The 24,766-nt window shown below is 39.3% G+C and overlaps 1 protein-coding gene across 2 annotated transcripts in view; it reads right to left on the minus strand.

The window, feature by feature from the left end:
- The window catches only part of SPAG1 (sperm associated antigen 1), an 87,635-nt gene extending 63,333 nt beyond the window's left edge, over window positions 1-24,302 (minus strand). The window contains exons 1-4 of one of the 2 annotated variants that reach the window (XM_025001876.2): window positions 24,180-24,302; window positions 20,733-20,874; window positions 17,890-18,049; window positions 5,854-5,979 (exon numbers count right to left, since the gene is read on the minus strand). In XM_025001876.2, coding sequence (XP_024857644.1) covers window positions 5,854-5,979; window positions 17,890-18,049; window positions 20,733-20,872 — 426 coding nt within the window. In that variant the 5' untranslated portion in view covers window positions 20,873-20,874; window positions 24,180-24,302. Of the gene's footprint in view, window positions 1-5,853; window positions 5,980-17,889; window positions 18,050-20,732; window positions 20,875-24,179 lie in introns of those variants that run through there. The other variant, XM_059874376.1, reaches the window with a different exon arrangement.
- Between the last annotated feature and the right edge of the window lie 464 nt (window positions 24,303-24,766).

Consider the following 24,766-nt stretch of genomic DNA (forward strand, 5'->3'; position numbering starts at 1 on the left):
TTCTTATAATGAAAAAATATGAAACTATCATTCATTCTTTTAAAACCTAGGCATTGAAGAAATAGCTAGTTTGCTGTATTAGAGCTGTTTTGCTTACAATGACAGATACCCAAGTTGGACTAATTTTGTTTAAAAAGAATAATTTACTGGCTTATGTAACCAAATGGATGAAAGGGCTGGGATATTGCTGGATAAAGGATTCATATACCCTCTCTCTATAGCTCTTCCTCTCTCCACCTGTCTTCTCTTCCCTAGAAGTCTCTGCTTCTCTCTGCCCGATTGCTTGCTTTCTCTATGCAGTAGGAAATGTGGCTACACTCAGTCTGGGATTATAACCTCACCGGCTTCCCAATCAGAAGGGAAAAGGAGACTGACTCTTCTCCCCATCTTTAGTTAGAGAAATCCCAGGGAAGGACTCTGATTAGCTAGTTTGCATTATGGGCCATCACTGACCAATCCCTAGCTTTGTGTCATTAAGTGGCTCAACCCAGGGCACATGCCCACTGCAAGCACCAGAAGGGAATGGGAGGAAAGCAAACAACAGCTAAAAATAGTTTCTTAAAAATCATCATTTGAAATCATCTGAATGGATACACAAGCACAATTCTGTAATATTATACACTGGTCATTAGGGGTTAACACAGGTCTTCCAAATATTCCTATATTTCATTATACAATTAAAAATCATATCTGTTAAAGTTTTCATGGTGATCACCAACAGGCACATGAAAAGATGTTCAATGTCACTAATCATCAGGGAAATGCAAATTAAAACCATGAGATATCACCTCACACCTGTCAGAATGGCTATCATCAAAAAGACCAGAAACAACAAACGTTGGAAAAGATGTGGAGAGAAGACAACTCTTGTACACTGTTGATAAGAACATAAATTGGTGCACCCACTGTGGGAAACGGTATGACGGTTTCTCAAAAAACTAAAAATAGAACTACCATATGATCCAGCAGTTCCACTCCAGGGTATATACCAAATATTGCTGCTGCTGCTAAGTTGCTTCAGTCATGTCCGACTCTGTGCGATCTCATAGACAGCAGCCCACCAGGCTCCCCCTCCCTGGGATGCTCCAGGCAAGAACACTGGAGTGGGTTGCCATTTCCTTCTCCAACGCATGAAAGTGAAAAGTGAAAGCGAAGTTGTTCAGTCATGTCCGACTCTTCGACGGCTCCTCCATCCATGGGATTTTCCAGGCAAGAGTACTGGAGTGGGGTGCCATTGCCTTCTCCTACCAAATATTAGGTTGGTACAAAAGTAATTGTGGTTTTGAATTGTGAATTTTAAATCATTATAACTAGGTTCAAACACATCTTTATTAATCAAAATAGGACGTGTTACAATCAACACATTTTTTTTGCCAATGAGAAATAAGTTTGTTTATTCTTGCAGTATAAAAATCTGTGCTTCAGGGTTTGATAAACTCTTGGAAAGCACTTTCTGCACCCTGCTGGTAGTGGAAGTGTTTTCCCTGCAAAAAGTTGTCTAGATGCTTGAAGGAGTGGTAGTCAGTTGGCAAGAGGTCAGGTGAATATTGCGGACGCTTCATTCAACTTCTGAAGCGTTGGTTGTCATGGAGAAGAATTGGGCCCTTGCTGTTAACCAATGCCAGCTGCAAGTATTGTAGTTTTTGGTGCATCTCATAAATAGGCTGAACATATACTTCTCACATGTAATGATTTTGCTGGGATTCAGAAAGCTGTAGTGGATCAGATAGGCAGCAGACCACCATGACCATGACCTATTTTTGGTGGAAGTTTGACTTTGGGTAGTGCTTTGGAGCTTCTTCTCAGTCCAGCCATTGAGCTGGTCATCTCCAGTTGTCATATAAAATCCAATTTTCATTGCACACCTCAATTTGATCAAGAAATGGCTCGTTGTGGTTTGTGTAGAATAAGCAAAGACAACACTTCAAAAGAACAATTTTTTTGATTTATGGTCAGCTCATGAGGCACCTACTTTATTGAGCTTTTTCACCTTTCCAATGTGCTTCAAATGCCAAATGACGGTAGAATGGTTGACATTGAGTTCTTCATGTAGTTTTTAAGAGGATCGGTTTCAAAGATTTCTCTCGATTGGTCATCATCAACTTCCAATGGCTGGCCACTATGCTCCTCATCTTTAAGGCTCTCCTTTCCTTTGCAAAAATTCTTGAACTACCATTGCATTGTACATTAGCAGTTCCTGGGCCAAGTGCATTGCTGATGTTGTCAGATGTCTCCGCTGCTTAACAACCATTTTGAACTTGAATGAAAAAGTCACTTGAATTTGCTCTTTGTCTAACATCATTTCTATGAAAAAGTGAAAGTTGCTCAGTTGTGTCCGACTCTTTGCAACCCTATGGACTACACAGCCCATGGAATTCTCCAGGCCAGAATACTGGAATGGGTAGCCGTTTCCTTCTCCAGAGGATCTTCCCAACAAAGGGCTAGAACCCAGGTCTCCCACATTGCAGGCTTATTCTTTACCAGTTGAGCCACAAGGAAGCCCAAGAATATTGGAGTGGATACCCGATTTGAACCAGGGTCTCCTGCATTGCAGGTGGATTCTTTACCAACTGAGTAAAATAAACAGCAAATAACTGCAACCATGAAATTAGAAAATGATTGCTTCTTGGCAGGAAAGCTATGACAAACCTAGATATTGTATTAAAAAGCAAAGACATCACTTTGCCAACAAAGGTCCATATAGTCAAGGCTATGGTCTTTCCATTAGTCATGTATGGATATGAGAGATGGATCATGAAGAAGGCAGAACACTGAAGAACTGATGCTTTCGAACTGTGGTGCTAGAGAAGACTCTTCAGAGTCTCTTGGACAGCAAGGAGATCAAACCAGTCAATCTTAAAGGAAATCAACCCTGAATACTCATTGGAAGGACTGATACTGAAGCTGAAGTTCCAATATGTTAGCCACCTGATGCAAAGAGCAGACTCACTGGAAAATACTCTGATGCTGGGAAAGACAAGGCAGAAGAAGAAGAGGGTGACAGAGGATGAGATGGTTGGATAGGATCACTGACTCAATAGACATGAACTTGGGCAAATTCTGGGAGATGGTGAAGGACAAGGAGCCTGGCATGTTGCAGTCCATGGGGTCTCAAACAACAAAAATAAGTCACTAGCAAAAAAACATAAAGCAAGAAATTCAAATTAAAATGATGTATAATATAACCACATTTAAGACTGTATTCCAATATCAAACAGCAAAGTTCAACAATGCAAAACTGCAATTACCTTTGCACCAACCTAATAAAATGAAAACACTAATTTGAAAAGATAAATGCACCCCAATGTTCACAGCAGCATTATTTACAATTACCAAGATCTGGAAGCAACCTAAGTGTCTGTCAACAGATGAATGAATCAAGAAGTAGCATATACATACAATGGAATACTACTAAGCCATAAAAAAGAATGAAATTTTGCCTCATGGAACAACATTCGTGAACTTGAAGGCTACTATGCTAAGTGAAATAAGTCAGGCAGAGAAAGACAAATATTATATGATACCACTTGTATGTGGAATACAAAATATAAAACAAACTAATAAATATAACAAACAGGAAACAGACTCACAGATATAGAAAACTGGTGGTTACCAGTAGGGAGAGAGAAGGTGAAAGTGGGGATTAGGGGGTACAAACTATTATGTACAAAATAAATAAGGTACAAGGATATACTGTAAAATACAGGGAATACAGCCAATATATTATATTAACTATAAATGGAGTAAACCTTTAAAAATTGTGAATTACTATAAGACCTATAACTTGTATAATACCATACACCAACTATATCTCAATTAAAAAAAAATTAAAACTACTCACAGAGCTCATCATAAAAGTCATTAAGTGTCTACCCTAAGGGGAAATTTTTTTTTTATCATAAGCATCTATCTGAGAGCCCCCTAAGAATATGAAGTACTGTGAATTTCACCTGAAAGCTCAGATTTTACCACTGGCAACTAATACCATTCATTGTTTTCCTTGAAGTGACAGACCATTTCATTCATTTATAAGAAAATGTCTGCCAAAAACTGAACTCTGAATAACCATAGCTGGTCTGTCAGTCATCTCTTCAAGTAAAAGTTGTTCCAGGAAAAAGTTGCTAATTCGGCTGACAGTCAGTCACACAAGTGGGTTTTCTTATGATGATCATCATATTTCATTTCACAGTGAAGTGCTATCTGTTAAGTCTGCATTTTGTCACACAGAATATTAAAAAGATATGTCTTCAAGGTATCATATATAACAAAAAGAATACATTTTTTGTTGTTTCATCAAAGACATTTTTAAGTTAAATAGGAATTTCTTACTATGAGTGCATAATAGCAGTGGAGCGAACAATGACCACTAGTTTAATCAGTGCCACTGCCTTAATTCACGTTTTGGGCATCCCTGGTGGTTCAGGGGTAAAGAATCTGCCTGCCAAAGCAGGAGAAGTGGGTTTGATCCCTGGGTCAGGAAGATCCCCTGGAGAAGGAAATGGAAACCCACTCCATTATTTTTGTCTGGGAAATCCCATGGACACGGGAGCCTGGTGGCTACAGTCCATGACGTCACAAAGAGCTGGACATGACTTAATGACTAAACTTTTACCCTTAGGGCAAAAGTCAATGAAGTGAAAGAGACAAAGCATTATTTTATAAAAGAGTTTTAAAAATAACATTGACTTTATGGATCCCCTAGAAGGATCTCAGGGATAACCAGCATCCTTGGACCATACTTTGAGAACCACATTAGTCTGTCTACTCCTACTGGACTACAGTAAGGACACGGAGGAAATATTATTCATTGTTATAGTTTCAGGATACAGTCTAGGCACACAATGAGGGTTCAATAAATACGAATTCATTGATTACAGATAGTGTTATCCTTACTATACTTATTTACTGTGTACCTCAGTTACCTGAGTAATTCCTAATGAGGAGTAAAAAGATCCAGGAAGGTAAATTACCAAAGAGCAGAGTGATGAAGGGCTATGGATATTTTTCAAATAAAACTGAGAAGTCAAAGAAGAAATGAGAAAAACAAAAATGACTCAACCCAAAATGAAGACAATTAGGTAACCATCCTCTTAGAGATGATAAGAATAAAAGGGAAAAAAAGCAGGGAAAAAAGGAGGGCAGAGGCAATGGAATGTATGATTCAAGCCAAAATCCCCTGGAGATAAGGGCTGGGATCTGTAATATCAGGGTCAGGTAGACACCAAGAAGCTCAGTTTTAACTGGAAGTTAAGTGAACCTGGAACCCCAACAGGCCCCTTCTCTATGGAAACCATGCATTAGAAAGGAGAGCCCTGCATGGCAAAATAGGGACCAGTCTCACAGAAATAACCGTGAGGGGCTGGGGATGGGGGAGGGGGATGCGCTAAACAGAGAAATGCCATATATAACTGCTTGAAATCCATGGATTTAATGGATTAATTAAACAGATTAATCCATCTGTTTAATGCTTTAAATCCATATTTAATTATACAAACAATTCCCACTGTACCTCTACTGGATACATAAAATTATCCCCTGAAACATTTACATACTCAATTGGATCTTAAGTACTCATCAAAACTTGTCAGAGTAGAAGAGACAGAACAGTCAAAAAATAAAAATAAGGGAAGCAGTAAACCCAAGATGCAAGTTCTTCAAAGGAAAATACTGTTTCGTTTTGATCTCCAGGGGAGGCTTACTCAACAAGGTGAAAACACAGGATCACAATGAAAAAAATCTCCAGCTGCCCAGAGGACACCACACTTTGGCTACAATGATTAAACCAAGCTAATGTTCTTAATAAACAACAATTTTCTCCCTTACCACCTACCCCCCCACACCAAAAAGGTGTACCTTGGCAACATGAAGATGGCTGTTTGAACCACGAACTGGAGGCAAATTATCTTCCACTGCTGGAAATGTTTCAGTTTCATGGAAGTGTATTTTATCATCTTCTTTTTTAATTTCTGATACCCAACTCTGAGAAGAAGAGAGAAAAAAAGAAGGTAAATATACAATTTTAAATAATTAACCAGACATTAGAAAAGACTATATATATATATCATCATACTATGGGTCAATTTTTAGGTGACAATTTGATCATGACATTCTCTCTACCTGAAATGCCCTTCTTACTCTGTGTTTTGCAATTGTAGGGAAATACACAATAACAAAGCTAGTGGAGGTGATGGAATTCCAGTTGAGCTATTCCAAATCCTGAAAGATGATGCTGTGAAAGTGCTGCACTCAATATGCCAGCAAATTTGGAAAACTCAGCAGTGGCCACAGGACTGGAAAAGGGCAGTTTTCATTCCAATCCCAAAGAAAGGCAATGCCAAAGAATTCTCAAACGACCGCACGATTGCACTCATCTCACACGCTAGTAAAGTAATGCTCAAAATTCTCCAAGCCAGGCTTCAGCAATATGTGAACCATGAACTTCCTGATGTTCAACTGGTTTTAGAAAAGGCAGAGGAACCAGAGATCAAATTGCCAACATCTGCTGGATCATGGAAAAAGCAAGAGAGTTTCAGAAAAGCATCTATTTCTGCTTTATTGACTATGCCAAAGCCTTTGACTGTGTGGATCACAATAAACTGTGGAAAATTCTGAAAGAGATGGGAATACCAGACCACCTGATCTGCCTCTTGAGAAATTTGTATGCAGGTCAGGAAGCAACAGTTAGAACTGGACATGGAACAACAGACTGGTTCCAAATAGGAAAAGGAGTACGTCAAGGCTGTATATTGTCACCCTGTTTATTTAACTTATATGCAGAGTACATCATGAGAAATGCTGGACTGGAAGAAACACAAGCTGGAATCAAGATTGCGGGGAGAAATATCAATAACCTCAGATATGCAGATGACATCACCCTTATGGCAGAAAGTGAAGAAGAACTCAAAAGCCTCTTGATGAAAGTGAAAGTGGAGAGTGAAAAAGTTGGCTTAAAGCTCAACATTCAGAAAACTAAGATCATGGCATCCGGTCCCATCACTTCATGGGAAATAGATGGGGAAACAGTGGAAACAGTGTCAGACTTTATTTTTCTGGGCTCCAAAATCACTGCAGATGGTGATTGCAGCCATGAAATTAAAAGACACTTACTCCTTGGAAGGAAAGTTATAACCAACCTAGATAGCATATTCAAAAGCAGAGACATTACTTTGCCAACAAAGGTTCATCTAGTCAAGGCTATGGTTTTTCCTGTGGTCATGTATGGATGTGAGAGTTGGACTGTGAAGAAGGCTGAGCACCGAAGAATTGATGCTTTTGAACTGTGGTGTTGGAGAAGACTCTTGAGAGTCCCTTGGACTGCAAGGAGATCCAACCAGTCCATTCTGAAGGAGATCAGCCCTGGGATTTCTTTGGAAGGAATGATGCTACAGCTGAAACTCCAGTACTTTGGCCACCTCATGCGAAGAGTTAACTCATTGGAAAAGACTCTGATGCTGGGAGGGATTGGGGGCAAGAGGAGAAGGGGACGACAGAGGATGAGATGGCTGGATGGCATCACTGACTCGATGGACGTGAGTCTGAGTGAACTCTGGTGATGGACAGGGAGGCCTGGGATGCTGCGATTCATGGGGTCGCAAAGAGTCAGACACAACTGAGTGACTGATCTGATCTGATCTGATCTGACACAATAACATAAAATGTATCATCTTAACTATTCTTAAGTGTACAGTTCAGTATTGGTCAGTATATTCATTTCTGCCCTTTCTACTTTATCTTGCAAGATCATATTCATCTCCCTTCCAGTGAGCCTTCTCTGAACTTCCTGGTTGGGACAAAAGCATTTAGCATGAATATTTAAAATCCTCTATTTATTGTTTGTCTCTCTTACCACACTGTAAGTTCCTTGACAGTAGAACCTATCTCAAAGTGAAAGTGAAGTCGCTCAGTCGTGTCAGACTCTTTGCGATCCCATGTACTGCAGCCCACCAGGCTCCTCCGCCCATGGGATTTTCCAGGCAGGAGTACTGGAGTGGGGTGCCATTTCCTTCTCCAATGCATGAAAGTGAAAAGTGAAAGTGAAGTTGCTCAGTCATGTCCGACTCTTTGCGACCCCATGGACTGCAACCCACCAGGCTCCTCTGTCCGTGGGATTTTCCAGGCTAGAGCACTGGAGTGAGGTGCCATTGCCTTCTCCGACCTATCTCAAACACCCAAGCAAATCAGGTGCAAATTAACATACAGATTAGATTGACCACATTTTCCAACTTTAGCAGTTTGACAGAAAGGACATGCTCCTTTCTATCGGTAAATATTAATTACTTCTGATTTTCTTATACACAATGTGTTGTGCTGTGTTTAGTTGCTCAGTTGTGTCCGACTCTTTGCAACCCCATGGATTGCAACTGTAGCCCGCCAGACTCCTCTGTCCATGGGATTCTCCAGGCAAGAACACTGGAGAGGGTAGTCATTCCCTTCTCCAGGGAATCTTTGTGACCTAGGGATCAAACCCGGGTATCCTGCATTGCAGGAAGATTCTTTACTATCTGAGCCACCAAGGAAGTCCTTTATATACAATGGACAGCATAAAATATAAAAAATGACAGTAAAGACAAACAGTCAGCAAAATGCTACCCATAGCCAACAGAAGCAGACACAGAGAGTGAATGGATGTTGGAAACAACAAACAGAGACTTAAAAACAGCTGCAATAAATATATAGGAAGAGTGAACAACATGCAGGAACAATTGAGAAATTCAGGAGAAGAATGAAAACTTTAAAAAAGAATTAATGGAAATTCCAAAAATAAAATACTCAGTATCCAAAATGAATCTATTTGATTAAGAGTATGGACACAGGAAAATAGTGGACAAAAAATCAGTAACATTAGAGTAGATTTGAGCAACATTAACGAAGATCATGGCATCCGGTCCCACCACTTCATGGGAAATAGATGGGGAAACAGTGGAAACAGTGTCAGACTTTATTTTTTTGGGCTCCAAAATCACTACAGATGGTGACTGCAGCCATGAAATTAAAAGACGCTTACTCCTTGGAAGGAAAGTTAGGGCCAACCTAGATAGCATATTCAAAAGCAGAGACATTACTTTGCCAACAAAGGTTCGTCTAGTCAAGGCTATGGTTTTTCCTGTGGTCATGTATGGATGTGAGAGTTGGACTGTGAAGAAGGCTGAGCACTGAAGAATTGATGCTTTTGAACTGTGGTGTTGGAGAAGACTCTTGAGAGTCCCTTGGACTGCAAGGAGATCCAACCAGTCCATTCTGAAGGAGATTAGCCCTGGGATTTCTTTGGAAGGAATGATGCTAAAGCTGAAACTCCAGTACTTTGGCCACCTCATGCGAAGAGTTGACTCATTGGAAAAGACTCTGATGCTGGAAGGGATTGGGGGCAGGAGGGAAGGGGACAACAGAGGATGAGATGACTGGATGGCATCACTGACTCAATGGACGTGAGTCTCAGTGCACTCCGGGAGTTGGTGATGGACAGGGAGGCCTGGCGTGCTGCGATTCATGGGGTCGCAAAGAGTCTGACACGACTGAGCGACTGATCTGATCTGATCTGATCTGAACAAACTTGGCCTAATCAATATAGATTTCTATGTTATTTTCAAGAGCACATGGAGCATAGGCCAAAAAAGTCTCAATAAATCTCATAGGGTTGAAATTATACGAAGTATGGAATCTGACCACAACAGACCTAAACTAGAATTCAGTAATAATAAGTATTTAGACCATCCCCAAGAAATTGGAATTTGAATTCACTTATAAGGAGTTCATGAGTTAAAAAGGAAATTAGATGGAAAATAATTTGAAATAAGAGATAATGAAAACATGATATATAATAATTTATACCATGCAGATAAAGTATTAGAGGAAATTTTACAACTTTAAACAAGAAGAAAGGTTCAAGATCTATTATTAATAGTTAAGCTTCTACCTTAAAAAACTAATAGAAAACACATTAAAGCCAAAGTGAGGAGGAGGAAATAAAAATAATTAAAAAATAAGAGTAGAAATCCATAAAACACAAAATAGAAAAATAAAATCAACATCCAAATATTGTTTTTTTTGGAAATAAACAATTGACAAACATAACAAGACTAGGCAAAAGAAAGTGAAAGGAAAAAAAAAGTGAAAGAAAAAAATACAAATTAGCAGGCATAAAAGAAGCACATCTCTAACAATCCTACAGATATTTTAAAAAAAAAAGATATTTTAGACAAATTTATACCAATAACTTTGCAATTTAGATAAAATAAACAAATTCCCTGCCCAAGGCAATTTACAGACACAATGCAATCTCTATCAAATTACCAATAGCATTTTTCACAGAACTAGAACAAAAATTTTAAAATTTTTGGAAACACAAAGGACCCTGAAGTGCTAAAGCAAGCTTGAGAAAGAAAAATAAAGCTAAGGATTCAGGCTTCCTGACTTCAGACTATACTGCTGCTGCTGCTGCTAAGTCGCTTCAGTCGTGTCCGACTCTGTGCGACCCCATAGACGGCAGCCACCAGGCTGCCCCGTCCCTGGGATTCTCCAGGCAAGAACACTGGAGTGGGTTGCCATTTCCTTCTCCATCAGACTATACTACAAAGCTACAATAATCAAAATAGTATGGTACTGGCACAAAACCCATAAATACAGATCAATGGAACTGGATACAGAGCCTCAAAATTATCCACAGGCCTGTGGTCAATTAATCTACAACAAAGGAGGCAAGAACATACAAGGGCAAAAAGACAGTTTCTCCAATAAATAGTGATGGAAAACTGGACAGCTACATGTAAAAAAGAAAATTAGAATATTCTCTAACACCATGCACAAAAATAAACTCAAAATGGATTAAAGACCTACATGTAAGACTGGATACCAAAACACTGCTAGAGGAAAACACCGGCAGAACATTCTTTGACATAAATTGCAGCAATACCTTTCCTGACCCATCTCTTAGAGTCAGGGAAATAAAAGCGAAAATAAATGGGACCTAATTAAACATAAAAGCTTTTCTATAGCAAAGGAAACCACAAAGAAAATGAAAAAACAGTCTACAGAATGGGAGAAAATATTTTCAAATGGTGCAGCTGACAAGGGATTAAACTCCAAAATATACAAACAGTTCATATAACTCAGTATAAAAAAACTCCAAAGAACCCAATCAAAAAAACAGGCAGAAGATCTAAATAGACATTTCTCCAAAGAAGATATCAGTTCAGTTCAGTTCAGTCACTCAGTCGTGTCCGACTCTTTGCGACCCCATGAATCGCAGCACGCCAGGCCTCCCTGTCCATCACCAGAGTTCACTCAGACTCACGTCCATCGAGTCAGTGATGCCATCCAGCCATCTCATCCTCTGTCGTCCCCTTCTCCTCTTGCCCCCAATCCCTCCCAGCATCAGAGTCTTTTCCAATGAGTCAACTCTTCGCATGAGGTGGCCAAAGTACTGGAGTTTCAGCTTTAGCATCATTCCTTCCAAAGAAATCCCAGGGCTGATCTCCTTCAGAATGGACTGGTTGGATCTCCTTGCAGTCCAAGGGACTCTCAAGAGTCTTCTCCAACACCACAGTTCAAAAGCATCAATTCTTCGGTGCTCAGCCTTCTTCACAGTCCAACTCTCACATCCATACATGACCACAGGAAAAACCATAGCCTTGACTAGATGAACCTTTGTTGGCAAAGTAATGTCTCTGCTTTTGAATATGCTATCTAGGTTGGTTATAACTTTCCTTCCAAGGAGTAAGTGTCTTTTAATTCCATGGCTGCAGTCACCATCTGTAGTGATTTTGGAGCCCAAAAAATAAAAGTTTGACACTGTTTCCACTGTTTCCCCATCTATTTCCCATGAAGTGATGGGACCAGATGCCATGATCTTAGTTTTCTGAATGTTGAGCTTTAAGCCAACTTTTTCACTCTCCACTTTCACTTTCATCAAGAGGCTTTTGAGTTCCTCTTCACTTTCTGCCATAAGGGTGGTGTCATCTGCACATCTGAGGTTATTGATATTTCTCCCGGCAATCTTGATTCCAGCTTGTGTTTCTTCCAGTCCAGCATTTCTCATGATGTACTCTGCATATAAGTTAAATAAACAGGGTGACAATATACAGCCTTGACGTACTCCTTTTCCTATTTGGAACCAGTCTGTTGTTCCATGTCCAGTTCTAACTGTTGCTTCCTGACCTGCATACAAATTTCTCAAGAGGCAGATCAGGTGGTCTGGTATTCCCATCTCTTTCAGAATTTTCCACAGTTTATTGTGATCCACAGGCACATGAAAAGATGCTCAACATCACTCATTACTAGAGAAATGCAAATCAATACCCCAATGAGGTATCACCTCATACTGTTAGAATGGCCATCATCAAAAAGTCTACAAACAATAAATGCTGGAGAGTGTGTGTAGAAAAATGAACTCTTCTATACTATTAGTGGAAATGCAAACTGGAGCAGCCACTATGGAGAATGGTATGGAGGTTCCTTAACAAACTAAAAATAGAGTTAACATATGATCCTGCAATCCCACTGCTGGGCATATATTCAGAGAAAAGAAAATATACATGCACCCCAATATTCACTGCAACACTACTTACAATAGGCAAGACATGGAAGAAACCTAAATGTTTATCAACAGATGAATGGATAAAGAGGATGTGGTATATTTATTCAATGAAATGTTACTCAGTCATAAAAAAGAATGGAATAATGGCATTTGTAATAACATGGATGGACCTAGAGATAAATCAAAGTGAAGAAACTATACTCAGTAGTTCACAATAGCCTATATGGGAAAAGAATATGAAAAAAATAAGACACTAACATATATGTATGCATAACGGAATCACTATGCTGTACACCTGAAAGTAACACAACACTGTAAATCATCTGCAATAAAAATAAATAAATAAAAAATGTAAACAGATCAGAAAAATAAAAAAAAGATAGAATGATGGTTGCCAGGGGCTGGTGGTGGGGGTAGGATTGGAGAGTTATTGTTAAATGGTATGGAGTTTCAGTTTTGGAAGATGAAAAAGTCCTTGAGATTTCTTGCATAATAATATGAATATACTTAACACTAATGAACTGTATACTTGAAAATGATAAAGGTGATAAACTCTATATGATGTGTGTTTTATCACAATAAAAATAAAGAAATAAAATTTCATAATTGAAGTGACTTGGAATGAGCAAATTAAATTAAAAACATCAACTTTTATAATAGTATAAAATAAATACTTAGGAATAAATTTCATTAAAAATATATAAGAAGAATATATACACTGAAAACTACACTGTTTCAAAAAATTAAATAAAGCTTATATGAACAGAAGAATACATGTTCATCGATCAGAAATCTCAGTATTATCAAGATATCAATTCTTCCAAAACTGATCAACAAATTCAAAACAATCCCAACACAAATACAATTTCTATTTTATAGAAATTGGCAAGCAAAGGACCTGGAACAGCCAAAACAACTTTGAAAACAAAGAACGAAGTTGGAGGACTTGCACTACCTGATATGAGAAAGGAATCTGAAAAAGAATAGATATGTGTAAACGCATAACTGAATCACCTTGCTGTGCATGTGAAACGAACACAACACAACACAACTATTGTAAATCAACTGCTTCGTTGCTGTTCAGTCACTAAGTCATATCTGACTGTTTGTGACCCCATGGACTGTAGCATGTCAGGCTCCTCTGTCCTCTGCTATCTCCCAGAGTTTGCTCAAATTCATGTCCATTGAGTTGGTGATGCTATCTAACCATCTTATCCTCTGCCTCTCTCTTCTCCTTTTGCCTTCAATCTTTTCTAGCATCAGAGCCTTTTCCACTGAGTTGGTTCTTTGCATCAGATGACCAAGCTATTGGAGCTTCAGCACCAGTCCTTCCAATGAATATTCAGGGTTGATTTCCTTTAGGATTGACTAATTCGATCTCCTTGCACTCCAAGGGACTCACAAGAATCTTCTCTAGCACAACAATTCGGAAGCATTAATTCTTTGGCGCTCAACCTTCTTTATCTGACTCACATCCCTACATGACTACTGGAAAAAACATAGCTTTGACTTTACAGACCTTTGTCAGCAACATGATGTCTCTGCTTTTTAATATGTGTCTAGGTTTGTCATAGCTTTTCTTCCAAGGAGCAAGCATCTTTTAATTTCATGGCTGTAGTCACCATTAACAGGGATTTTGGAGTCTAAGAATATAAAATCTGTCATCGCTTCTTCCACTTTTTCCCCTTCTATATGCCATGAAGTGATGGGACTGGATGCCATGATCTTAGTTTTTTTAATGTTGTGTTTCAAGTCAGGTTTTTCACTCTCCTCTTTCATCTTCATCAAGAAGCTTTTTAGTTCCTCTTCACTTTCTGCCATTAGAGTGGTGTCATCTGCATATCTGAGGCTGTTGATATTTCTCCTGGAAATCTTGATTCGAGTTTGTGATTCACCCAGCCCAGCATTTCACATGATGTGAAGCAGGGTAACAATATACAGTCTTGTCGTACTCCTCTCTCAATTTTGAATCAGTCAATTCCATGTCCGGTTCTAACTGTTGCTTCTTGACCCAAATACAGGTTTTTTAGGAGACAGGTAAGGTGGTCTGGTACTCCCATCTCTTTAAGAATTTTCCACAGTTTGTTATGATCCACACAGTCAAAGGTGTTAGCATAGTCAATGAAGCAGAAGTAGATGTTTTTCTGGAATTCCCTTGTTTTCTCCATGATCCAACAAATGTTGGCAATTTGGCCTCTGGTTCCTCTGCCTCTTCGAAACCCAGCTTATACATCTAGAAGTTCCTGGTTCATGTACTGCTGAAGCCTAGCTTGAAGGATTTTGAGCATAATCTTGCTAGCATGTGAGTATACTCCAATATAAAATTAAAAATGTTTAAAAAGACTTATTGTTATCAAGACAATGGAATACTCGTGTAAAGATAGATATTAAGATTAATGAACAGAATACAGAAACAGAGCTACACCTACAAAGTCAACCTATTTTTGACATTCGCACCAAGAAGTTCAATGAAGAAAAGATAATAATTCATTAGATGCTTGAATATTTGGATATCCATATTGGTATATACAAATATATGCACTGTATGTGTATAAATTTGTGTGTGTGTCCAAAAAATAAAACTGATCTACACCTACATTTGAGAGTTAAAACGATAAACTTCCTAGACATATCATAGGAGAAAATTTAGGGATCTTAAATTAGACAAAGGTTTCTTAAATAAGACACAAAAGCACAAACTATAAGAAAGATTGACTCAGCCATTAAAAAGAATATATTTGAATCAGTTCCAATGAGGTGGATGACACTGGAGCCTATTATACAGAGTGAAGTAAGCCAGAAAGAAAAACACCAATACAGTATACTAACGCATATATACGGAATTTAGAAAGATGGTAATGACAACCCTGTATGCGAGACAGCAAAAGAGACACAGATGTATAGAACAGTCTTTTGGACTCTGTGGGAGAGGGTGGGGGATGATTTGGGAGAATGGCATTAAAACATATATAATATCATATAAGAAATGAATCGCCAGTCCAGGTTCGATGCAGGATATAGGAAGCTCGGGGCTGGTGCACTGGAATGACCCAGAGGGATGGTATGGGGAGGGAGGTGGGAGGGGGGTTCAGGATGGGGAACACATGTACACCCGTGGCGGATGCATGTTGATGTATGGCAAAACCAATACAATATTGTAAAGTAAAAAAATAAATTAAAAAAAAAGAAAGAAAAATTGGTTTTATCAAAAGTAAAAATTTTTGCTCTTCCAAAGATGCTATTTAAAAAAAAAAATGAAAAGGCAAGCCATACAACATCAGCAAATATTTGCAAAGATACATCTTCATGTGTAAAATACACAGAAGATACATATTTTACAGTTCAATAAGAACATAAACAATCTAATTTTTTTAATGGGCAAAGGGTTTAAAGACAAAAGAAGATATATGGATGACAAGCAAATGAAAAGACATTCAACATCATTAGTAATTAGAGAAATGCAAATAAAAAGCATAATGAGATACCATTATATACCCAACAGAAGAGCTAAAATTAACCAAACTGACAATCCTAATTATGGACCATGATGTAGAGCAACTGGAACTTTTATCCATTATTGGCAGGATTGATTGCCACTTTAGAAAATATTCTGGGGGACTTCCCTGGTGGTTCAGTGGCTAAGACTTGTAGTTCCCAATGCAGGGAGCCCAGATTCGATCCCTGGTCATGGAACTAGATTCCACACACCACAATGAAGACTGAAGATGCGACACAGCCAAATAAATAAAAAGAAAGGAAAAAAAATTTTGGCATTTGTTCATCAAGTAGTAAATGGTTAAACAAACTGTAAGATAGCCATACAAATCACTGCTGCTGCTGCTGCTGCTTCTAAGTCGCTTCAGTCATGTCCGACTCTGTGCGACCCCATAGACAGCAGCCCACCAGGCTCTCCCGTCCCTGGGATTCTCCAGGCAAGAACACTGGAGTGGCTTGCCATTTCCTTCTCCAATGCATGAAAGTGGAAAGTGAAAGTGAGGTCGCTCAGTCGTGTCCGACTCTTTGCGACCCCATGGACTGCAGCCTACCAGGCTCCTCCGTCTATGGGATTTTCCAGACAAGAGTACTACTATTCAGCAATTAAAAGGAATGAACTACAGACACATGCAACAACACAGATGAATCTCAGAAGCATCATGCTAAGTGGAAGAAGACAGATATGAAAGAAGATATGCTATATAATTATATTTATATGAAAGGCTAGAAAAGGCAAATCTGTAATGATAGAAAGCAGTTCAGTGGCTGCCAGGAACCAGGGTATATGGTCAGCACTGACTGCAAAGGGGCATAATGAAACTTGTAGGGGTAATGGAAATATTCTACAGTACATATGATTTGTTAAAACTCAGTGAAATAACCATAATACAGCTAATTTTTTAAAAATAGAAATACAGTTGATTTACAATATAATGTTAGTTTTAGGTGTATAACATAGTGGTTAAATATTTTTGTAGATTATATTCCATTTAAAGTTATAAAGTAATGGCTCTATTTCTCTATTTCATCCTTGCTGTTTATTTATTTTATACATAGTAGTTTGTATCTCTTAATCCCTTACTCCTATCCTGCCTCTCTTTCCTCTCCTCTCCCCACTGGTAACCACTAGTTTGTTCTTTATATCTGTGAGCCTGTTTCTGTTTTGTTGTATACATTCATTTGTTTTATAAAATGGCTAAGTTTTATTGAATGTAAACTATAACAATAATGCTGATTAAAAGAAATCAGTAAAGACACAAGCAGGTCATTAACGAAATAAAAAATTCAAGTGACAGACTTCTAAAACTTTAACGTTATGGTAAACAAATAATACATTATGTACTGTCATTTTCAAAGCATTTACTTGATTTTAAAATGTAAAAAATGATTAGAGTGTCCAGGGAAGAGTAACCTGAAGTAGCCATTCCTACATTCTACTGTTGGGAGAGTACAAAGGTACAACTTTCTGAGACACAAAGAAACGTGTTTTAACAGAAATACATTCAGATCCTTTCAGATCAAGGCACTTGAATTCTAATAACTTATTCCTAGGAAATAACCAAGATGTACAAAAAATTATGAACAAACACGTTTGGATAGCACTATTTATACATGCTGACTGAATTATGGTTCTTTTGTAGGATGGGATATCACTTAGTCATTTAAAATACATACACGTACGTGAGCATGCTTCCCACCTCCATAAATATACAAATCTACAAAACACAGTCACAATAGTCTCCTGGATGTAAGAAGCAACCAATACCATGTAAGTAATTACCACAAAATTCCCTTTTCTGATTTCAGACAAGTAGATATATATCCCATGACAATGTCACCAAAAAAGTGATGTTACTCTATACCTTTATGTCACCGTCAATTTTTTCCCATTCTTCTGCTGTAAAACTGGATGCTGTTGCCGCAGGTTTATCTTTCCTCAAAGCTCTACTTCCAGGAGCCAAGCCTGAAAGGTGCTTTTCACAAAATTCAGTAAGTTCAGGATAGTATCCTTCCTCACCAGACCTTTTAAAAAATTCAGAATTTTAGAGTTACCACTTTATTTAGAGAGCACGTAAACCTGTGGTTTGTAAGCTGGGTTCCACGGAGCCCAGGGGTTCCAAGGACATGTCATGACACGCCTCTCTACAAGGATGAAGGCTGGGCTGCTGCTTTCCCCAAAACTTCCTCAATTTCAGCAGCCTCTACTTTCATCTGGTCTATGGAGTGTCACAATGAAGGGGAGAAACAGGAGCTCCAAAGACACCAATTTCCATCACACACTTTAAAAGTTGAATGCATAACATTTTCTCTCCTCTTCAACACTCACATGTTCATTTTGTACATAAGGTAATTTTAAACTTATAAATGGAAATTCATTATTAGAGACAGGCAGAGAGTAAGACTTCGGAATTACTTTCCAATGAGCAATTTCTATCCTAGCTCAATTTTTTCCTGCAAGGGGATAGGAAGATAATGGCAGAGAAGAGTTTAGAACAACACACCTCTAAATTCAGCCACTCAAGGAACAGAATTCCTTCCTCACAGAGTCAGACGGAGACATCTGTTCCTTTTTGCTTGTTTATTTTTTTAAGGAAAATCAATCTTTTCCCTGTTTCTTGTGAATCTGCTTACTTTTAAAATTTTAGAGAAATAAAAATAAATCCCATTTTCAAATTAAATTTTAAAATATAATTCCAAGTCCATACCACTTAAAAAGGCTATTCATAAAAAGAAATCTTTCAAATCCTTTCATCCCATAAACTCTCATTTTCTTTACTAGTCATTGATCAAATACAATTGAAAATGTTCTCATATGTTGAGAAAAACAAGAGAGAAAACAATGATATGATGAGGCTATTACCTCAACTCTGGCTGGGGACAAGCAGGACTGCTTAGGATGGGCAGGAGGCTAAAGGTGAAAGAAAAAGGAAAGGACATAGAGATAAAGAAGGGCATCAGAGGAAAGAAAAGAATCACTGCTGAGTAAAAGGAATACTATTGATGTCCTGGAAAGGGCAAGTTCATGCTCACAAGTGCTTCTGCAATATGAGGCTACCCTCCAAACGAAAATCCCTCAAGAAACACCACACAGGTGGCACAGGTTGGTATGCAGCGGGTCAGTGTTTCCCTTTTTAAAAAAATATTTGTTTACTTACTTGGGCTTCCCAGGTGACTCAGTGACAGGTTACCTCATTGACAGGTAAAGAATCTGCCTGTCAATGCAAGAGACTCGGGTTTGATCCTTGGGTTGGGAAGATCCCCTGGAGAAGGAAATGGCAACCTGCTTCAGGCAACCTGCGTCGAAAATTCCACGGACAGAGGAGCCTGGTGGGCTAGAGTTCATGGCATCTCAAATGGTCGAACACGACTGAGCGACTGAGCACATTTGTTTATTTGGCTGCATCAGGTCTCAGTTACGGCACCTTGGGATCTTTGTTGCATGTGGGATCGTTCATTGTCATATACAGACTCTCTCTAGTTGCAGTACCAGGGCTTAGTTGCTCCAAGGGCTGTGAGATCCCAGTTCCCTGATCAGGGATCAAACTTGCGTCCCCTGTATTGAAAGGCACACCACTGGACCACTGGGAAGTCCCAGGTCAGTGTTTGTTGCAGAGTTCCCTTGACCACCTGCCTGTCCATCTTCCAGGGTGTTGTTAAAAACACATGTTCCTGGGCCCCGATCCCAATTCCCTGAAGCAGAATCTCTAGGAATGGGGCTCTCAAATTAGCAATTTTTTAACCACCATATTTGGTGAATATGAAAGTTTGACAATCACGGCCACAGGGCTCTTACCCAGAAAAGGCCTTAATTCCCTGACTTTTGTTCCTACTTCCTGCTCCCACCCCACGGTCCATGTGACAGCTCCCAGTGAGTCACCCACCTTTGTTGGCAGGTAGTGTGAAGTGCAGAGAAGGCGATGGCACCCCACTCCAGTACTCTTGCCTGGAAAATCCCATGGACGGAGGAGCCTGGTGGGCTGCAGTCCATGGGGTCGAGAAGAGTCGGACACAACTGAGCGACTTCACTTTCACTTTTCACTTTCATGCATTGGAGAAGGAAATGGCAACCCACTCCAGTGTTCTTGCCTGGAGAATCCCAGGGACGGGGGAGCCTGGTGGGCTGCCGTCTATGTGGTCGTACAGAGTCAGACATGACTGAAGCGACTTAGCAGCAGCAGCAGCAGCAGCAGCAGTGTGAAGTGAGACAGTGCCAAAGCGCTTTATCAGAAGAAGCAGATGCCTCCTAACAGCTGCTTTACCTTTTCCTAGAAAATGGGAGGAAGCAAGAAAAATGCTCTCCTTCTGGGATACCGATTAACCTAAGTCTGGTGCTGGAAAATGTGGTTCAGTCACTAAATCATGTTTGACTCTGTGATCCCATGAACTGTAGCCTGCCAGGCTTCTCTGTCTATAGGATTCTCCAGGCAAGAATACTGGAGTGGATTGCCATTTCCTTCTCCAGGGGATCTTCCCAACCCAGCGACTGAACCTGTGTCTCCTGCATTTTCTTGCTGGAATTAAATCGGGCTAGAACCCTCCAAACTAACCACAGAATTAAAACCACTGTTTTGGAACCTAACATGGACAAAAACAACAATCTCAATATTTGAAAATTTGCTCCAAAATTTCTAATGAGGCTTTGACTTTCAGAAGTCAACGATATAATTAAAATTGGCAGACTGAAACAAGATTTTTTATCGCTTACCTGAGCACACAAAGAATTTTTTCCAAGTGTTTAACATCTGAACATTTTTCAATATACTTGAAATCCAAATGTTCGACAGGAATTTTAAATGTTTTTGTTGTCCCGAAGCCCCACAATGATGGATAATCTTTGGTGGCCATAGCTGAAATGTAGTGTAGGAAAACAGTTACAAATCTTATATAGTAAAACTCAATTTGGATAGTAGTAACCATCTAGGTACTTATGCAATGTTTATTTTTCATTTCTACAGAAAAGGAGATGGAGTATTTCCTTTTCTTAATGTGAACCATTTTAAAAGCTTTTCATTTAATTTGTTACAACATTGCTTCTGTTTTGGTTCTTTGGTTTTAAGACATCTGGGATCCTAGCTCCCTGATCAGGAATCAAACTGGCACCCCTTGCAAAGTCTTAACTATTGGATCACCAGGAAGTCCCTGGAGTATTTCTTCTAAGGAGGATGCTCATTGTAAACTCTGTCTGATAAGAACAGTTAGCATTCATGGGGCTAAATTACTCTCTACCACACATGGATTAGCTTCCTTAATCTTCACTTAAGCAAAATTGAAATGTAATGACAAAGCAGGATTTGGGATGTAGAGGAAAAATCTTTTCCCTCTACCAATTTGGGTTCAGTACCTGAGGCCTATAAATCACACTGACAAAAGATATTAACAGGAGAAAAGGTTTATTCTTGGGGCTTCACAGAAAAGTGAAAACTCAAACAGCTAGTTTTGGGAATTAATGTATCATTTTAACAAAGTGTGATAAATTGTGTAGAAATGATTAGACAAAGGAAAAAGGGTTTTGGCTTCTAGAAAGTAAATATATGGAAAAACTAATGGAAGATAAGAGTTATTTTAATGAGGTTTGTTTCTGCAGACTCACCTCAGTGCTGACTGTCTATCTGCTGTGATAAGGATTGTACTCCTCACCTTGGTATGAGAGGAGAGGAGGGAACACCTTCATAAAGGGAAATTTATGTCCTGCTTTTAGGCAGAAAAGGGAAAGGCAGAAAGAGTTTTTTCTGTGTCTGCTCTTATTTGCCTTCTGCTCAAAATAATCTTTATGCCAAAGTGGCCAACTTGGGTGTAGTGTGCATATTCTGATCCTCTTTAGTGCTCAAGCTGCTTTTTTAAGGTATCTTTTAACATTGATTTTGGTATCTCCTACTTTAGCTGTTGTGTTAACATCCTAATCATCCTTGATTCAGTACAAACATAAATAATATCCTTTCTGTAAATCTGCATCATCTTCTTCCACATTCCCTGACTCCTTACATTCTCAGTTGCCCACTCCCATCAATGAACAGCTGCCAGGCCTAATATGTTCTAAAGGCACTCTGTACATACCTCTCTCGTATGTATAGCACATATCCAAATATCCAAATTCTATTTCTTTGTCTCTCTTCTAGATCGTGAGAGATCTTACCTAATTCATCTCAGAGCTTCAGAACTAACATAGTAAGTAGTGTCTTATATCCCTTAAGAAATACCTGCTAAACACAACTGAATTGGGAATATGATGGCCTTGGACAGTTTCACTCTACTGATATACTGCTAATGATAGTGTCAATAACAGCAACAAATACATAATTCTTAATGAACTTTGCATATATTATTATTTTGTTTAATCCTTCAACTACTGTATCAAGTATGTCTTAAACAGAGAGCAGTAATAAGTTAACATTTATGAAGCTAAATCTCTATATGTCATGAATTATCTCAGTCCTCAAGACCACTTTCATGAAAGATATTACTTCCTTTTTACAGATGAGGAAGGTGATATTTCAAGTATATAAATTGCATATGGTCATATAACTAATAAGTAGTGAACTGAAGAGTTGAACCTCAGGCCACTACAGAGCCCACATACTTAACTGTCATACAACTCATGAAATCAACTTAGTCAGCTGCAATCAGCATTCTTTTATGAGGTAGAACAGGAGTAAAATCAGACTACCTGACACAAACCATTACATACTGTTTTACAGAAACTTTTATTTCATGCCTATATAAACAAATGATAAATACAGGTATATATAAATGCACACACAAATGTGTATATAAATGTTGCAAAGTAAAATGTATACATTATGAGTTATATTGTCAAAGTTTTTTTTTTTTTTAAACACTGCACTAAAACACACTGGGTGATAAATTTTAAAACAAGTAGCAATAAGTCTAATCCATAAGGAATATTCCCTTCAGCATGCCTGCCTTCTGAGTCTGGTCATACATCATACGTCTGCAGAAAAAGGATGCACTGTCAGCGTCTCCATATTCCTGCTGGCTTTGACTTGGGTACAGAATATAGATGACAGTTTGTCAGCTTTTGAATGAGGTCCAGCGAAGAAGTGAGAATATGGCCTACCATACTAGCAGGGCCCAGTAGGATGGCCTCCTATCACAAGGGTAGCCTTAATGGTGGAAGTTACATGAAACCAAGTGAAGAACTTTAAAATTATTGGTGCTGCCCAGAATAGAATGAGTTGTCTGTAGGAGAATTTTTTCCCAAGAGCTGGAGGATATTTGATGGGAGGATTTAAGCATCTAACGGGATTAAAATAGATTACCTTCAATTAAAGGAATCTTGAAACCCCTGAGGTTTTATGATTTGAATAAAACATAGTGAAAAACGTTAGAAATGATAAAGACATCTCTTACCTAATTAAGAGAATTTCAACGTAAACCCTGTTTTAAAGTTTCTGAGAATCTTTTTTGAGAACTTTTTTGGAGGACTGCGGTGGGGAGGATACACATTCTCAAGATCAATTAATGTTAACTCTCAAACTCCAAAACACAAGTTATACTTTATTTGCTCGTTAGAATTCTTCCACATCTGCTTGCAACTTGTCTCTGATTAGGGAAATTGTGGTCCTAGTTGGGGTTAACTTCTCCACCATCCTAACTCACATCCATTTCCCACATTTACTCATCAGTTTGTCAGTAATATCTCCAGCGCAAACTGCAATGCGCTAGTAACGGGAAAAACTGTTTTGACTTCCACCTTCGCACGTTCTTCCCAGCATCCACAAGGCTGGGCGCCACCTGCAGCCGGAGACGGAAAGGAAACGGCATCCTCCAGCCCGTAGCAACGGTTTCTATGTACAGCGCGACCGGAGAGGACAGCGGGCTCAGGGCCTGACCGCGATCCCGGAGCTTCTACAGCCAACCCCAACGGTCAGGGGGCACTTCAGGACTCTTATGAACAATTTCTCTCTAGTCCCCGGCGTTGTTCACAAGAACTAGTGGCTGCTACCAGAGACCTTGCCCCAACACCCGCCACCTTCAGCCCCGAGAAACAAAGGGCCCCAGTTTCTTTTCCCAACTAAGAAGGCGGTTCATCCCGCACTCCCTCCCCACCTCCGAGTCTATCTTTCACCCCGCCCTCCGGAGGGAGGGATTGCGATGGGGAGATGTAGTTTACTCCTGGCCGGCACATACTCACCTGGTTCAGACCCCAAGCCGTGCAGAGGACCCAGCCACACACCGTACCAGCCTCGCTAAGGCACCCGGGGAGGGGCGCGCCGCTCCGCCCCGCCCCGCCCCTGCCCACACTGCCCCTCCCCAGACCGAGAGCTTGAGGCGGATCGCCGCGGGCGGGGTTCCGGTTTGCATCCGCTGATTGGTCTTGCAGTCCCAGCTTCACTCAGACACAGAATTATTAAAGAGAAGTGAGTTGCAATTCCACGTGCTCTGGAATTTTCTTTTCACGCACACTTTATGGTTCTTTTCTGGTCATAATTGTGTACAGAAACAATCAAGCTGAATAAACAAGCAGGATAAACACTAACTCGAAAGTAAATAGACTGTTGGCAAATTAAAAACATCATTATCATCTTCATAAAGACATTCCATCCAAGAATATATAGATGGATTAGAAGTAAATGTGAAATCTTTCACAGAACAGATAAAGAAAAAGAGAGAGAAAAAAAGGATGAAAAAGTTAGGACAATGAGTTTAAACTAGATTTAAAAGATCTAGAGAGAGAATACAGAGATCATTTCAGTTCAGCCGCTCAGTTGCGTCCGACTC

The sequence above is a fragment of the Bos taurus genome, chromosome 14 (assembly GCF_002263795.3).
Source record: "Bos taurus isolate L1 Dominette 01449 registration number 42190680 breed Hereford chromosome 14, ARS-UCD2.0, whole genome shotgun sequence".
Lineage (NCBI taxonomy): Eukaryota > Metazoa > Chordata > Mammalia > Artiodactyla > Bovidae > Bos > Bos taurus.